The sequence below is a fragment of the Microcaecilia unicolor genome, chromosome 10, assembly GCF_901765095.1.
Source record: "Microcaecilia unicolor chromosome 10, aMicUni1.1, whole genome shotgun sequence".
Classification (NCBI taxonomy): domain Eukaryota; kingdom Metazoa; phylum Chordata; class Amphibia; order Gymnophiona; family Siphonopidae; genus Microcaecilia; species Microcaecilia unicolor.
In genome coordinates, this window is record NC_044040.1 from 136263787 (window position 1) to 136281703 (window position 17917).

At 50.9% G+C, this 17917-nt stretch overlaps 1 protein-coding gene across 1 annotated transcript in view; it reads left to right on the forward strand.

Annotated features, from left to right (window-relative positions):
* Positions 1 to 17917, forward strand: part of HDLBP (high density lipoprotein binding protein) — a gene marked incomplete in the record, with an annotated part of 521467 nt that overhangs the window by 95680 nt on the left and 407870 nt on the right. Inside the window, 1 exon segment of the mRNA XM_030216982.1 lies at positions 9525 to 9637. Coding sequence (XP_030072842.1) covers positions 9562 to 9637 — 76 coding nt within the window.

Below are 17917 nucleotides of genomic sequence, written 5' to 3' on the forward strand. Positions count from 1 at the left end.
CCCTGTATGATTGTCTGTATGCTGTGAATCTGTTTTTCAGGTTCTGTTCGAATTTCCTGAAGTTCCTTCCTTGGGAGAAAGTTGGAAAACAATCTTCAGGATTCATGTTCAGTTTAAATTTAGGAGGATGTGTTCATTCCCTCCAGCATGTTTTTGTTTGGAGGATGTGTTGATTCTCTCCAGGAGGCACGTGTGTTCCCCTCCAGTTCTATAAATAGGAGGATGAGTTCATTCCCTCCAGTGTGGTGGGAGGATGTGTGATTCCCTCCAGGAGGCGCGTGTGTTCCCCTCCACTTATTCAATAAGGAGGATGAGTTTATTCCATCCAGGAGGATGTGCATTCCCTCCTTTATGAGTTCATGCCCTTGTGATGGGCCATCGTTCGCTGTGAGGAAAGCTCTTGTGATTCCCATTGCGGTTTGCCATACTGCTTTGGAAGCTTCAAATACTGAAGAGGCAGTGGAGCTAGCTGGCCAAGAGGGCACTGTGAAAGTTTGAGTGCTCTCTATCTCCCCTGCTGGTTGATGGACATAACCCATACGTAATGGCTTCATCTGCTATGACTAAAGGAAAGAAAATTACCAAGGTAAGAACCTAATTTTCCCTTATTGCAGCTGCTCACTGGGACACCAGTTCGTTACAGCTCGGAGCGAGAAGCAGGTAATTTTACCTTTTTATAGCTGGCAGGGGGTTCCCCGTTCGGTCTCCACGTGGCTTATGGCGTCGGAGGGCGAGGGCGCGAAGATTCGCTCCCCGGACCGCGTGTGTGTGTCTAGCGGGGATGCGGGGGTTTCAGAGCCTGAATCGCCTTTGTTGGGAATCAGTTTGGAGTCCGGTCAGTGTCCCGGTTCTTCTTCCGGTGCAGCGTTTTTCCCCACCATAAGCGCCCATCCCCCGCTGCTCGCCCACTCCATGTTGGCCGGCCACTCTGCTCGGACGGCTTCTTCTTGGCCGCCCTCGAGCTGGGAGACGTTAATACTATGGTCGCCCTTGATTTGGGTGAGGTAAAGCGGTGAAAGTTAAGAGCTGTTCTTCCCGCGCGGCTCCTTCTCGGAGTTTCGCGCCGGACGCCATTTTGGATACGCAGCACATTTCTCTCCCGCTCTTGCGAGCGCCGGTTGAGGGTGCGGCTAGGGCCGTGGCCCAAGCTGCAGAAGTGCACAGTTCTGGGGGGTTCTCCCCTGAGTTCATTTTGATGCTGCATCAGGCTTTTCTTATGCAAAACGCTGCCCCTGTCTGATAAAGGGGTTGAGGCCTTCGGAAGCAAACGCCCTCGGGTGGATTTCCAGATAGAGGACTCGGTCTCCTCTGATGTAGATGAGGGCAGCGTATCTGAGTTCTTCCAACGATCCTTTGGGGATTCCTTGGAGGAGACGGATTCCCGCTCGGATGGCGCGGATGACCCCTCTGTAGCGCGGATTTTTCGCTCAAAGGATTTGCCCAACATGTTAGTGCAGGCCATGAGCATTTTGAAGATTTCCTCTCCGGAGGACGTCTCTCCCTCAGCCTCTGCTGGCTCTGCCATTATGCTGGTGACAGAGCGCCTGCCTAGAACCTTCCACGTGCATGAAGCCATGCACACCTTGATTTCGGCTCAATGGGATTTCCCAGAAGCGAGCCTTAAAGTGGCTAGGGCTATGTCTCGCCTCTATCCTCTCCCTGAAGGTGAGCGGGAGGTCTTTTTTTGGCTTATCGTGGATTCTTTAATCACTGCGGTGACTAAGAAAACGGCGTTGCGGGTGGAAGGTGGCACGGCCCTAAAGGACGCCCAAGACAGAAGATTGGAGGCGGCCTTAAAGTCGTCCTTTGAGGCGGCTGCTTTAAGTTTGCAGGCCTCAGTTTGCGGCTCCTATGTGGCCAGAGCATGCCTGACGATTGTGCAGCGGGCTTCTCCCTCGGATCCTTCCTTGAGGGCTGATTGGCCGGCCCTGGAATCGGGCTTGGCCTACTTGGCAGACTTGCTGTATGATGTCATAAGAGCCTAGGCAAAAGGTATGGCTCAGACAGTCTCTGCACGGCGCTGGCTTTGGCTGAAGCATTGGTCTGCTGACCACGCCTCTAAGTCTCGCTTGGCTAAGTTGCCTTTGAAAGGCAAGCTGCTCTTTGGCGTCGAGCTGGCAAGATTGTGACCGATCTCGGCACGTCTAAAGGCAAGAAGTTACAGGAGGTCAGGGCTCGGGCCAGTGGTACCCGCCCCTGTCCCTCCAAAGGACGGTTTCAGGAAGCCCGTCGGTATCGCCCGGGCAAGTCGAGCTCCTCTGCCTCCTCTTCCTTCAAAAGGAACTTCTCCCTCAAGCAGCATTCCTATCGCAGAGACCGCCGTCCCGGAGGTGCGTCCTCCGGTCCTCCCCCAGGGTCTCGTACCCAATGACGGGGCCCTGGTCCATGGCTCAGAGCAGATTGGAGGACGCCTATCCTCGTTTCTGAGCGAGTGGACCAGGGTAATTTCAGACGCTTGGGTGCTGGAAGTCATCAGAGATGGCTACAAGCTAGAGTTCTGCCGACCCTTAAGAGACTGGTTTGTACTCTCTCCCTGCAAGTCTCCGGTCAAAGCTGTGGCAGTGCAGCAGACTTTGGACAATCTAATCCGCCTGGGTGCGGTCGTTCCGGTGCCATAAGATCAGCTTGGCAAGGGACGTTACTCCATTTACTTTGTGGTACCAAAGAAAGGAGGTTATGTACGGCCTATCCTCGACCTCAAAGGGGTCAATCGGGCCTTCAAAGTTCGACACTTCCGAATGGAGACTCTCCGCTCTGTTATAGCGGCAGTGAAGGCAGGGGAGTTCCTGGCATCCTTGGACATAAAGGAAGCTTACTTGCATATTCCCATCTGGCCTCCTCATCAACGCTTTCTGCGTTTTGCAGTCCTGGGCCGACACTTCCAGTTCAGAGTCTTCCCATTCGGGTTGGCTACTGCTCCGCGGACCTTCTCCAAAGTAATGGTGGTCATCGCGGCTTTCCTACGCAAGGAAGGAGTACAAGTCCATCCTTATCTGGACGACTGGTTGATCCGAGCCCCCTCTTATGCAGAGTGCGGTAGAGCTACAGACCGGGTGATTGCTCTTTTGAGCTCCCTGGGGTGGATCATCAACTGGGAGAACAGCCAGCTGCGCCCGACTCAGTCCCTGGAGTATTTTGGAGTTCGTTTCGACACCCAAGTGGGCAGAGTGTTCCTGCCGGACAATCGAATTGTCAAGCTTCAGGCTCAGGTGGACCAGTTCCTAGTAGCCTCTCTTCTTCGGGCTTGGGACTATGTGCAGCTGTTGGGCTCTGACGGCCACGATGGAAGTAGTGCCCTGGGCCAGGGCCCATATGAGACCTCTACAGCACTCTGCTGCAGCAATGGACTCCAGTGTCGGAGGATTACGCTGTGCGCCTTCCCTTGGATCCAGCGGTGCGCAAGGCGCTGAGCTGGTGGCTGAGGACAGACAAGCTGTCCGCAGGAATGCCTCTTTGGACCCCGGAGTGGGTTGTCGTCACGACGGATGCGTCTTTGACGGGCTGGGGAGCCCACTGCTTGGGAAGGACAGCGCAGGGGCTCTGGTCTCCTGCAGAGGCAAAGTGGTCTATCAACCTCCTGGAACTCAGAGCCATTCGATTGGCCCTTTTGGAGTTTCTCTCGATACTGGCGTTGAAGCCAGTACGGGTCCTGTTGGACAATGCCACGGCTGTGGCCTATGTCAATCGCCAGGGAGGTACCAAGAGCGCCTTTCTAGCCCAGGAGGCCATGAATCTATGCCAGTGGGCGGAATCGAACCTGCAATAGCTGTCGGCGGCCCACATTGCGGGAGTAATGAATGTCAAGGCAGACTTTCTCAGTCGCCATACCTTGGATCCCGGAGAGTGGCAGCTATCTGCTCAGGCGTTCTTGGACATCACGAAGCGCTGGGGCCAGCCGAGCCAAGATCTGATGGCGTCATCGGCCAATTGCCAAGTGCCGCGTTTTTTCAGCAGAGGACGGGACCCTCGAGCTCTGGGAGTAGATGCTCTTCTCCAACAGTGGCCGACACAGGAGCTTCTCTACGTGTTCCCGCCCTGGCCCATGTTGGGCAGGGTGCTAGACCGGGTGGCAAAGCATCCGGGCCGGGTAATCCTGGTGAGTCCGGACTGGCCCAGACGTCCCTGGTATGCGGACTTGATCAGGCTCTCAGTGGACGGCCCTCTGCGGCTGCCAACGGAGCAGGGCCTGTTGCATCAGGGTCCCGTGGTGATGGAGGATCCCTCCCCCTTTGGTCTTACGGCCTGGCTATTGAGCGGTAGTGTCTGAGGAAGAAGGGCTTCTCAGACAAGGTTATCGCCACTATGCTGAGAGCGAGGAAGCGCTCTACTTCTACTGCTTACGCCAGGGTTTGGCGTACCTTTGCATCGTGGTGCGAGGCAGGCTCACTTTCTCCCTTCACTGCTCCAATTTCTTCAGTGTTGGCATTCCTGCAAGAAGGTCTGAAGAAAGGCCTGTTGCTCAGTTCCCTTAAAGTCCAGGTAGCGGCTCTGGCTTTCTTCAGGGGCCGCCTGAAGGGTGCTTCCCTGGCTTCGCAGCCAGATGTGGTGCGCTTTCTCAAGGGAGTTAATCACCTGCGCCCTCTTCTGCACTCAGTGGTACCTGCGTGGAATCTTAATCTGGTGCTAAGAGCCTTGCAGAAGCCGCCTTTTGAACCCTTGTCGAGGGCATCTCTGAAAGACCTGACGTTGAAAGCAGTCTTTTTGGTGGCTATCACTTCAGCCAGAAGAGTTTCCGAGCTCCAGGCGCTATCATGTCGAGAGCCCTTTCTGCAGTTCACTGAGGCAGGAGTGTCTATTCACGGAGTGCCTTCCTTCCTGCCCAAGATTGTTTCTCGCTTCCATGTGAATCAGCAGCTCTGTCTCCCATCCTTTCGTAGGGAGGAGTACTCTGCTCTCAAATATCTAGATGTGAGACGAGTCATCATCAGATACTTGGAAGTGACCAATGATTTCCGGAAGTCGGATCATCTGTTTGTCCTGTTTGCAGGTCCTCGTAAGGGTCTGCAGGCTGCTAAGCCTACAGTGGCAAGATGGGTCAAGGAAGCCATTGCAGCGGCTTATGTGGCCGCGGGGAAGGTGCCGCCTATCCGGCTGAAGGCTCACTCCACTAGAGCTGAGGCGGCCTTGATGGCAGAGGCCGGGTCCGTCTCCTTGGAAGAGATTTGCAAGGCAGCAACTTGGGCATCGGCTCATACCTTCTCTAGGCATTACTGCTTGACCGTGGCTGCTCGGGCGGAGGCCCGGTTTGGAGCTTCAGTGTTGCGGTCAGGGATTTCTATGTCCCGCCCTGGGTGAGTACTGCTTCGGTACATCCCACCAGTCTATGGATTGATCAGCATGATGATGTGGAAGGTAAAATTATGTATCATACCTGATAATTTTCTTTCCATTAATCATAGCTGATCAATCCATAGCCCCTCCCAGATATCTGTATTGTTTATATTCTGGTTGCATTTCAGGTTCAAGTTTAGTCTTCAGTTCCTGTTCAGGAGGACTTCGTGTTCAAGGTTTTTCAATTGGATTCTTCAGGAGTTGAGACGATTTTGTGTTACAGTGAGCTGCTGCATTCCTCTCCCCTCCGTTTTACGGGGCTGGATTGAGACCTAAATTCTGCCGGTGCTCCCTCCCGCTTCGTGCGGCTGTAGGGCAGCTTTGTACCCCTCCCGCTTCGGCGGTGTTAGGGTCAGTCAGCTCCTCCCGCGGTTGCGGTTGCAGGATAAGCCAGATCCCCCCGCATCGGCGGGGTGGTGTCCCTCCCCCGCTCCGCGGGGATGAGCTGGACGGATTCCCCTCCCCCACTTGTGTGGGGATGAGCTGGGTTAATTCCCCTCCCCCGTTTCGGCGGTAGTGAGCTGGGCAGAGTGTCCCTTTGTGGGTGTAATTCTCTAAGTGCTCAGTCCTGCGGATGGAGCTTTGATATCGACATACTGAGGAGTTTCCGGAAGCACATGACCACATATAGGGAGGCAAAAGGATTGCTCTCTATCTCCACCTGCTGGTAGATGGACACAACCCACCAGTCTATGGATTGATCAGCTATGATTAATGGAAAGAAAATTGTCAGGTATGATACATAATTTTACCTTCTTTAACAGCGTCTCTCATGTCCAAAAAGGATTTTCTCCTTTCTTACGTAGTTTTAGTAATGGGGTAGATCCATATTTTCTGACTGCAGAACAGCTTCTCAGAGTTCTTAAAATAGTCTTTAATACAACATTGAGATCCTTCTCAAATACAAATGAAGCCAGTAAGTTGCTCTATTGGATACTTCAGAAAGTGAGTCTTCTAATATTGTAAACAAGTCCTTTAAATCTTGATTATCTTCCTTCTGATCCTGAACTAAATGTCCATATAGTTGCAGTTCCCTTTTAATTTTCTTCACTGGTAAATAAACTTTTACTAAACGGAGGAATATGTTCAGAAGAAATTTTTAAAACATTTTCATTAAGGTATTTTTTAAGCAACTCGAGGGGAAACCCAAGCAGGCTTAGGGAAGTTCAGAATCCTAAGGTTTAATCTATCAATTCTCAGTCTGGTCCAGTTTCCGATGTATAATCACATTATCTTTTGCCAGTGTTGCAATGTGTTTTAACGAAATATACCTGTATTTGAATACCATCTGCATGTTCAGAAGAATCCTGCTTTAATTTGTCCACTACCTGGGATAGTTGTTTCACTTTAGAAGCCAAGTTTGTCATTTCTTGGATCGACTTCATGACAGATTCAACCTCTCTATCTCCTGCCAGAGAGTGTCCAGTGTCACCACTGAAGGAGAAACGATAGATCCTTTCTCAGATGGTATCTACTTTACTGCCACGCCTTCTATGGGATCTGCCGTTGTTATATCCCAATTCAGCACCTTCTGCCGTAGCAGGGGCCAACTTCCTTTCTCGGGTGGTGGCAGGACATCGGTTGCCGGTGGTGACAGCATAGCGTCGTGCTCAGATGTGCCAAAGCTTCTTCCTGCTGCCTTTCAACAGAGCTCTAAGTGGGTTGTGAGTAGAGTAGCGGTTCACCTGCCGCAGCAGGGTCTTTCTTCCCCTCTTGGGTGGTGGCAGGATAGGGCGGGACATCGGTTGCCGGTGGTGACAGCGCAGCATCATTCTCCAGAGATGCTGAAGCTCCTTTCTGCTGCCTCTCAACAGAGCTTAGAGTTCTACAAGTGGGTGGTGAGTAGAGTAGCGGTCTAAAGTTTGTTGGGTGGGAGATGAAGATCTGGCTGGCTGCATTACATCCTTAACGACCCCTTTCCTTTTTGTATGGGGCATAGCATTACCAGATAGAATTCACCCAGCAAAACCACTGAGCCAACCACTCGGTCTCTGTGTGCAGGCGCCATCTTCATATCTAATCTAATGCAGAAATTATTCACTGCACAAATCCCAACTGGTGGCTAAGGGTGGCTTACAACGTAAGAGGGCCAAATCACAGTATATGGGGAATTACATCAATCACAGTACATTGACGAAAACACGTTAATAAAATAACTTCAAATTAACAAAATAAAACACTTAGATATCAAATGTTTTCAGTTTCTGAAGATAATTAATTTCTGATACATGCAATTGGGAAAATCTGGATTTTAAGGGAAGCCAGTGCAGACTGCAAAGATACCCAGGAATATTATCTTATTTTTTAATCTGGAAAAGCAAACAAACTGCTGTATTCTCTTGGTATCCAGTCCAGCTGCTTGTACCATCTCCAGCAGGTGGATGGACACACTTTTCAGCTCCTGGTCCAGTTGGTCAGCTGGTCCCCATCTTTGTTGGTGGTTTGAGTCTGCAGTCGTATAAGAAGGTCTTCCAGTTCCAATGGAGAGTGTGGGACAGAGTATCTGTTCTGATCCTGATCCTTTCTCATCTGGGGTATGAGTTGTGGAGTCTGAGATAGGGGGAGCAGCCAGCAATGGTAATACAACTAAAGTTTGTTTCGGAACCCCTTGGGGAGGCGTGGGCTGCAAAATCTACTTGGTGCAGGGGAGGGATCCTGACTCACACTTGGGACTGTGTTGTGTTGCTCTTGTTACTGTTGGGGTTGAATGGAAACTCATGCAGAGGCAGTTGAGCGGTGTTCCCACTGTGGGACCCGCTGGCCCAGCGGCAGGGCATTGCAGTGTGTGTAATGTGGCAATCCCACGGGATGCAGAGGAAACATTTGGCAGCAGCATATCTTGGTGCAGCATCCGACTAGATTGGGGTCTTCGTGCTCTCCCGCAGGACCAGTGCGCAGTTTATGTAGGGGAATGGGCATTATTTTGTCGGGGCCAGCTGGTAGTGAGCAACCGTCTCTGATCAAGTGCAGAGCACAGCCGCTATTTTACAGCCTCTGGGCCCAACAGAGCATCCAGCTTCATCCGGATCTTTGTTTTCTCCAAAGTGTTTTTTTTTTTTTTTTTTTTTTCTTGCAACAGGCCTGCTTCAGTTTCTTTCCCCCAATGTTCCTCCGGCTCCTAAGAGATCTTGATTAAACTTCCAAGAGTGGGCAGATGAAGCTGTCTGCTATCCCTCATTTGTTGTGGCCTCTGCCTTTTCAAAGGAGCCATCACTGAAGGAGCTTTTCAAAGAGGGGGGAAAGCTCCCTCCTGAGGAGGAGGATGATGCGAAAGTATGGAGGTTATTTCATAAACAACCTAACAATCTTCTGAAAATTACTAAAAAACCAACCTGTTCAAGAAGGCTTACCACAAAGATCTTTCCTAATCACCAAGCAATGATACTCTTCCAGAACTAGATAAAACCGAACTCTGTATACCTGATTGCTTAAACCACTCTGTAATAATGAACATTAATGTTTCTTCAACTAATCTCTCACGCCAGAAATGATCTGATTATATAATTTACTCTATAAGTTACTTTATCATTTATGTATTTAATCAAATTCCATATTTTCATGCCGAAAATGGCGATCACCACTACGGCACACTGTAAGCCACATTGAGCCTGCAAAAAGGTGGGAAATGTGGGATACAAATGCAACAAATAAATAAAGAGGAACTCTGTACTGGCGGTGATTTCCATTGAGAAGCTTTCTGCTTTGGTGTCAACAGTTTGATCTTCGTCAGTCATGTGGAGGCTTAGAGGTCCTTCTAAGGCCTTCCCGATGCATCCAGACATTCAGGATCTGATTACAGTAGAACAGGTCTCACCGGATGCAGGGCTGAGAGTGGGAATATAGGCACTATTAGAGACAGACAATCATAGAGGCCCCAATGATCAAAGGTAACTGCAGGCTCTAGAGGCCACTAGCACCTGCATTTACCAACATGAGATGATCAGAGGGGTCTGGCGCAAGTGTGGTAGTCTGCCTGTATGATTTTAAATTTTTTTATTTATTTATTTATTTGTGTTACTTTTCACTATGCTCTATTGGGTCATCAACTAGATTACTGCTTGGTTGAAAGGGAGACAAGTGGGTAGAACTAAAAGGTTGCTGGTCTCATCTGAACGGTGATGTTATACTCATCAGGTACAATAATGTTCATGCTTATTTTTCTTTGGTTTCATGTCTGATTTTTTTTCTTTCAGTTGCATACCCGGATTGTGTGTAGGTGGGAAATCAACCATGAGCTCCGTGGCAGTTCTTACACAGGAGAGCTTTGCTGAGCATCGCAGTGGACTATCACAGCAGCAAGTGAAAGGTAACTATACCTAATTAAAGGGTATGTTTACTAAAGTGCGTTATCGTTGCTAATGCGCCTTTAAATTTAAGGAGCGTTAAACGCTAACGCGTCTTTACATTTCTGTGGGCGCAAATGCTCGTAACCCATTTATGTGCATTAAAAATGCTAACGTGCCCATAGTGCAACTTAGTAAACTTAGGTGTAAATGCTTCCATTGTGAATTCTTGTTGTTCCTTACTTTCTCCAACTCTAATAACCAAAAACAAAGCACTTCTTCTGTTGTACCTTTCTCATACTCCATTCTTCATAGCTCTCTCCCACCTCAAATTGTAATGAGAAAAGCAAATATATGGATGACCGGTCTTGGAATTGAGTGCAGGATACTCAGGATTTTATAGCACGATTCTACTGCAGCTGATACTCACACTCAACAGAAACTTTAAAGTTCACCACTAGTGACTAAACATAACATGTATTCTATAATCTATGCATGAAACGTTTTTGAGGCAGATACCCTAGAATTTCTTTATTCTAGGATTAAAGGGAGGGAGGAAGGTAGAAAAGGCAGGGAGTGAGGAGTAGCCGGTTGGAGCGGGCTGAGAACCTATGAAACCAGGTTCAGATCCCACTGCTGCTGTCATCTTGGGCAAGCCATTTAACCCTCCATTGTCTCAGGTACGAATTTAGACTGTAAGCCGTACAAGGTCAGGGAAGTACCAACTCCACCTGAATTTATCTGCTCTTCAACTACTGAGAGAGGCATGAGCAAAATCCAAATTAATTTCCCTTTTGCAAAGGCCTATTGGTAAACATTCTTGCTTTGATTGTTGCAGTTGTCCAAGTCTTGTAAGTGAAACTGATGTTTAGCCCATCATGTTGTGGCTTTCTTCAGTGAGGTCTGCAGTTAGTCTTTATATATAGTGGGTTCTCAAACCTTATTGGCTGGGGTGAGAGGTGATTTAGATGGGAAATTGAGGCAGAAAAGTTTAACACATTTGAGTTTTTGTGGGAAAATCCACTGGTCTTGCTTTGTTTGCTAGAACTGTTGTTATCCAGTGTCAAACAATTTGAGGCCTGTCCTGGCTTTCTGAAAATGCTGTCATGACAGTAAGTAGATGAAAGGATGCTGGGTTGCATAGAGATGGGTATAACCAGCAGAAGAAAGGAGGTGTTTGTACAGGGGCATCAGAGTTGTTGGTGAGGCCCCACGTGGAGGTCATATCTTGCTAAGGATGTGAAAAGACTTGAAGCAGTTCAGACAGCGATGAAAGTGGTATGGGGTTTGTGTCAAGATATGAGGAGAGACTTGAGGGCCTGAACATGTATAGCATGGAGGAAAGGAGAAAAAGGGGTGATAAGATTAGACATTCAAATATTTGAAAGGTATTAATCTACAAACAAACCTTTTCCAGAGACAGGGAAGTGGTGGAACTAGATGACATGAATTGGGATCTTGTAACAGCAGTTAGCGTATCAGGGTTTAAAAAAGGTTTGGACAAATTCCTTGTCATCAAGTGGATGAAGCCATTACGTATGGGTTGTGTCCATCAACCAGCAGGGGGAGATAGAGAGCACTCAACTTTTCTCAGTGCCTCATGGCCAGCTAGCTCCACTGCCTCTTCAGTATTCTCTATCTTCCCAAGCAGGGTGGCTGCAGCAGCTTCGAGCTGCATCAGAAATCTGCCTGGGGCTGGCTCCTGGCTTGCCAGTTGTTAGCCGGGGTGTTAGAGGCTATAGCAGCTTCACTTTGAAGGCACATAGGTCAGCCCTTTCCCTGCCTTACCCATGCCCCTGTGGATGTGGACATATTAGCTTGCTTTTCCCTGTCCTTTCCCACTCAGTGGATGCAGGCACATTGGTTTGCCTTTCCCTGCCTTTCCCACTTATCTGAGCCTCCGGAGTGTTTTTATTTACCTCTTTTGCCTCTGCTTTCCTCACAGCGTTAATTAAAGTCGCGTCGCACTTTAGCACAGCGATCTTGGAAAAGAGGTTTTTTTTCTTGAGATTCTTCTGCAGGACCGGAGCTGTGATACTCGGTCCAGTGAGGTAAGAGTGTTTTCTGACTCCTCCGGGGTGGGCCCGCGATCGGGACATTTTTGGCGCGAACCGCCATTTTTTAATTTTACCGCCGTTTTCGGCAATGGCTGCGGAGACTGTAAAGCGCTGTTGTAAATGTGGCAAGCGCAAATCAGCAGCAGGGATCTTAATTCGTGCTGTACAGACGGTAGAGCCAGCCCGAGCATGGTGAGCGGCGATCTTTCGCGCTCTGTGCTGGCAGCGGACGCCATTTTGGATTTTCCACATGGCGCGGCCTCCGTTGCAACGGAGAGCCCTGAATCCGGGGGGGGGGGGGGGGGGGGGGCCCTCTGAGTGAGGCTAATAATAGAGCTGATAGCCCTGGGCAGGATCCGGGCAGTCAGGGAGCGGTTTTCTCCCCTGATTTTGTTTTATTGCTGCATAGGGCATACATGCTTAAAAGAGCTCTTCCAAAGGGATCTTCGGACCCTCTGCCTGCCCCCCCCCCCCCCCCCCCCCCCCCCCGGTGGATCCTGGCCTTTTGGAGTTGGCTTTGCCTGTTTCTTATCCTCCTGATAAATGCAGAAGGGCTAATTGCCCTTCTGAGTGTGGCGCACCCCCCCCCCCCCCCCCCCGGTCGGGCTATGAGGATTCTGAGGGGTCTGGCAGAACTTCTTGGGCTGAGTAGCCAGAGTCGGGTGCAGAATTGCCACAGGAGCTTGATGATCCGTCTGCGGTGAGGATTTTCCATCGCGAGGAGCTGCCAGAGCTTATTTCAGATGCCTAACATGCCCTCTTGATTGAAGATCCTGGGAGTGGCACAGCCTCCTCGGTTAATCCAAGGATGGCTAGTACCAGAAAGCCTGCTCGAGCCTTTCCTTTGCATGACTCCATCCAAGAGCTTATTTCGGCTCAATGGGCTGACCCTGAGGGATCTTTGAAGGTTGCCAGGGCTATGGGGCAATTATACCCTCTGAGTGAGGAACATTTGGCTCGCTTTGCAGTGCCTAAAGTGGATGGCCCTGGTCACGGCTGTGACAAAGAGAACTACCCTCCCTGTTGAAGGAGGTGTTGCCCTGAAGGATATTCAAGACCGCAGGCTTGATTCAGCTCTGAAGCGGTCCTTTGATTTGGCAGGTCTCACTGTTCGGGCGTCTGCATGCAGTTGTTATGCTGCTAGAGCCTGCCTGGCGTGGTTACAGCAGGCAGTGGAACAGCCCGATGATGGAGCGGAGACCTTATCTGAAGTGGCTCTGCGGATGGAGTCGGCCTTGTCCTTTTTGGCTGTAGCAGTGGTTGCTCGCCGCACTCTTTGGCTACGACATTGGGTGAGTACATGGCCTCTAAGCAAAGGTTGGTAAAGTTGCCCTTTCAAGGCCTTCTCCTGTTTGATGAGGAGCTGGAAAACATTGTTAAAGGCCTGGGGGATTCCAAACCTCAACGCTTGCCCGAAGATAGGCCGAAGCCTTCCTCTAAGGGTCAGGCGGTCCGCTCCTCTTACAGAACTTCCATGAAGCTAGAAGGTACCGCCCGGGGCGTGCTGCTGGGTTCAATTCCCGCTTTCAGCAGAGAAACTCCTTTCGCTCGGACAAACATGCCGCAGCTGCCGGTTCAAGGCCTGGAGTTCAGGGGCGACCCTCTCAATGATGGTGCGCCGGCCCTCTCCTCGTTTCCTGTCATCAGAGGAAGACTTTCCCTCTTTTTTCGAGGAGTGGGCCAAAATCTCCGCAGATCAGTGGGTCTTGGACCTGATCAGAGGCGGATACCAAATAGAATTTGATGCCCCGGTGAGAGACGTGTTTGTGGAGTCCTGATGCGGTTCTGCCGCCAAACGGGCGGCGGTAGAGGAGACTCTGCACAGTCTGTGCCAGATAGGGGCTGTGACCCCGGTGCCTCCCGCCGAACAAGGTCTAGGCCTCTACTCCATTTACTTTGTGGTGCCACGAAAAGGCGGGTCTTTTCGCCCGATCCTGGACTTAAAAGAGCTAAACAAGTCCTTAAGAGTGCGGCATTTTCACATGGAAACCCTGCACTCCGTCATTGCGGCGGTACAGCCAGGAGAGTTTCTCACGTCTCTTGACCTGAAAGAAGCTTACTTGCACATACTAATTTGGCCCCCGCACCAGAAGTTTCTGCGGTTTGCGGTGTTGGGAAAACATTTCCAGTTTCGGGCCTTGCCTTTTGGCCTCGCCACAGCTCGCCGAACCTTCTCCAAGGTAATGGTGGTAGTAGCTGTCTTTCTCAGGCGAGAGGGTATCCGGGTTCACCCGTACCTAGACGACTGGCTCATCAGTGCAGACTCCAGAAAAAGAGAGTCATCTAGTGTCACATCTGTGGCCGTGACCACCCTCAGCCTTACCTTCTTTCTGGGAGTCAGCAGCTCTGCTGGCTTCTGTCTGTGTTTGTGTTAGTCTTGTCTCTGTCCTAGTGTGCTGGCTGCTTCCAGCATGAACCTGATTGCTTCACTAGACCTCACCTGTGTGGGCTATGTCTCTCTAGGGAGCCAGCATCTAAGATGGCTGCCACCGGCTCTGTGCCAGCTTCCAAGATGGCTCCTGCTTGTCTTTCCTGTGGGCTCACTTCCTGTGTGTGTCAAGCTTCTCTTTGGGGTCAGTGTACTTCCTGCTTCTGTCCTACTGCTGGTGACTCATCAGTGAGAGCCTTCATAAGGAAGTGCTGTGCTTGCAGTCAGGGCCTTTGCATAAGTGTTATGCTCTTAGGCCAGGTCAGGATAGTAAGTGTCTGCACTACTGCTTAGCCTCTCTCTGGGTTCCAGCCCAACTTCTTTCTGTGTCTGTGTCTCTGTTGTCCTTCCATGGGGGGTCTTCCCTGCCACTGTCTGTATGTGGACTGCAGTCCTTCCTGGCTTACCCTGAGTTGGGGTGAAGCCTCTGTTCCTGGCTTACCCTGTGTTTGGGGTGAAGCCTCTGTTCCTGGCTTACCCTGTGTTTGGGGTGAAGCCTTTGTCCTGGTTTACTCTGTCTGTTCTCCTGTCTGCCCCAAAGACCCTTGGCATGTTATTCCTAGTTACTCTGTTTGCTCTGCTGCCAGCCCAAGACCCCTGGCCTGTTCTCCTGGTTTGCTCTCTTTACCCTGCCTTGCCTAGCCTGTGTGCCTACCCTGCTTGTATATCCTGAGTGTATATCCTGAATCCTGTATCTGTCTAGCTAGTGTGTGTTTCCTGGGTGGTTATTCCTGTATCTTGTCTCCACCTAGCTAGAGGGTTTACCCTGTGGGTATTCCCGGATCCCCGTTCTGCCTAGTGTGTATGCTGCCCTAGTCCTTGCTCCTGCTAGGCTTCTGTATGCCTTGTGTTCCTTGGTCTGTCTTCTGGGTCTTGCTAGTGGCTGTGCAGCAGCACACTGTCTGTGTTTAGTTCCTAGTCTGGTCTCCCTCGTGTATCCCAGACCCAGGGTGGGTCCTCTGGATCTTCAGTTCCTGCCTTATCCTGCAAGTCCTGCCGGCCACCTGCACTTCGGAGCTCAACTCCAGAGGAACGGTGGCTAAGTGCAGGTGAAGCTGTTCCTGTTTCGTCTGTTCTAGTTGCCTGCCTTGTACTACTCCAGTCCAGAGTTCCAGTACTGCTCTTCGGGGTATCCAGTTCCAAGGTGGTCTTGCCTGCTGCTGCCGCTCCTCGGCAGTGGCCCAAGGGCTCACGAACTCCAGTCCTGCCTCGAGGACCTGACAGGATACCAAGGCCCTCGAGAACGCAACATCTAGCTACAGCCAGAGTGGTTTCAGTCCTTCAATCTCTAGGCTGGGTCGTCAATATGGCCAAATGTTACCTGACCCCCTTGCAATCTCTAGAATATTTGGGGGCCAGGTTCGACGCAGCCTCGGGCTATGTGTTTCTTCCCGAACAAAGGCGGTGCAAGCTTCAGAATCAGGTCTGTCTGCTCCTGAGGATGCCCTGCCTGTGAGCTTGGGACATTGTCCAGCAGTTGGGATCGATGACGGCCAACTTGGAAGTGGTGCCATGGGCGAGAGCGCACCTGAGTGCTCTACAGTATTCTCTACTTCAATGATGGTCTCCAGTATCTCAGGATTATCAGTGCAGACTTTCTTGGCTCCCTGCGGCCCGCCTCAGTATGGCGTGGTGGCTCTTGGACAGCATGTTGTGGCGGAGAATGCCGCTGGCGTTCCCCGATTGATGTCTAGTGGTGACAGATGCCAGCCTGAAGGGCTGGGGCGCACATTGCCAGGGGAAGCATGCCCAGGGTCTGTGGATGCCCGACGAGTCTGAGTGGTCTATCAACTGCCTGGAGTTGAAAGTGGTGTTTCTGGCTCTTCTGGCCTTTCAAGTGACCCTGGAAGGATTGGCTGTCCGAGTGATGTCTGACAACACGACAGCTTTGGCCTACATAAATCGACAAGGCGGCACTCAGTGCAGAGCTCTAGCCGCGCAGGCCGAACAAATTTGCCACTGGGCCGATCTGCATCTACAGTTCCTGTCAGCAGCTCACATTGCAGGTCAGAGCAACGTGCAAGCCGACTATCTAAGCAGGCATCAGATCGATCCAGCGGAGTGAGAACTAACAGACGATGTATTCCTGCAGATATGTGCCAAATGGGGCAAGCCAGTGATGGATCTTATGGCGACCAGTTCCAATGCCAAAGTCCCGTGCTTCTTCAGCAGACGGAGGGATCCTTGCGCTGCCGGGTTGGATGCCTTGGCTCAACCCTGGCCCCTGGGCTTGCTGTATGTGTTCCCTCCGTGGCCCTTGATAGGGCGAGTGCTCCTGCGGATTCGGCTGCATCCAGGAGAAGTGGTGCTCATCGCCCCGGATTGGCCCAGGAGGCCTTGGTATGCGGACCTCCGACAGATGCTGTTGGAGGCTCCCTTTCCGTTACCTCTGGTTCCGCACCTGTTGTCACAGGGTCCGGTGGCCCTGGAGGACGCCTGCTGCTTTGGTTTTATGGCATGGCGATTGCGAGGGCGCAATTGAGAGATAAAGGCTACTCAAGGTAATTTCCACTCTCCTGCAGGCCCGTAAGCGCTCCACTTCCGTGGCTTATGTCAGGATTTGGCGCCAGTTTGAAGTCTGGTGTGTGTCATGAGCGCTTTCTCCATTGCGGGCTCCTGTCTCGCCGATTCTGGACTTTTTGCAGGATGGTGTACACAAAGGCTTGGCCTCTAATTCCCTGCGGGTGCAAGTGGCAGCATTGGCCTCCCTGCGTGGCAAGGTTGAAGGCGTGTCCTTAGCTGCTCATCCAGATGTGGCACGGTTTCTTAGAGGGGTGCTTCGGCTCCGTCCTCCCGTGCGGGTACGTTGTCCAGCTTGGAACCTGGGGTTAGTATTGAAGGCCCTTCAGGGGGCTCCTTTTGAACCGCTTCGGCGTGCTTCAGAGAAAGATTTGACACTGAAGGCCGTCTTTTTAGTGGCCATTACCTCGGCGAGACGGGTGTCAGAGCTCCAGGTGCTGTCCTGTAGAGACACTTTTCTGCAATTCTCAGTCAGTGGTCACGGTTCGGACCGTGCCTTCCTTTATGCCTAAGGTGGTTTCAGCGTTTCACCTAAACCAGCCTGTTTTTCTTCCCTCCTTTGTTGAGGAGGAGTTTCCAGGTTCATTTGGGCAGTTGCACCTTTTGGATGTACGCAGGACTCTGTTGCAGTATCTACGAATTACAAATTCTTTCAGGACCTCTGATCATCTTTTTGTGCTGTTTGCAGGTCCTCGCAGAGGGTCTTCAGCGTCTAAAGCCACTATTGCCCGTTGGCTCAAAGAAGCTATCTTTTCAGCATATCTGCTGTCTGGCTGGGCTCTGCCTGAAGCCTTTAAGGCCCATTCCACAAGAGCGATTTCCTCTTCCTGGGCAGAAACTGGAGCACTATCTCTTCATGAGATTTGCAGTGCTGTAACATGGGCTTCTAAGCTCTCTTTCGCCCGACATTACAGGCTGGATGTGGCTGCCAGGAGGGATGCGCGTTTTGGAGCACAGGTGCTAGCGCGTGGTGTGGCTTGTTCCCACCCTATTTAGGGATTGCTTTGTTACATCCCATATGTAATGGCTTCATCTGCTTGATGACAAGGAAGGGAAAATTAGGTTCTTACCATGATAATTTTCTTTCCTTTAGTCATAGCAGATGAAGCCATGAGCCCTCCCTGTATGATTGTATTGCAGTGATTCTGATTTTAGGTGCTGCTCTTGTTTCCTGAAATTATATTCCTTCCTTGGGGAGTCGGAAAACAGTCTTCAGGATTCTTGTAACAGTTATAGGAGGATGAGTTCATTTCCTCCAGTTCATGTTTTGGGAGGATGAGTTTATTCCCTCCAGGAGG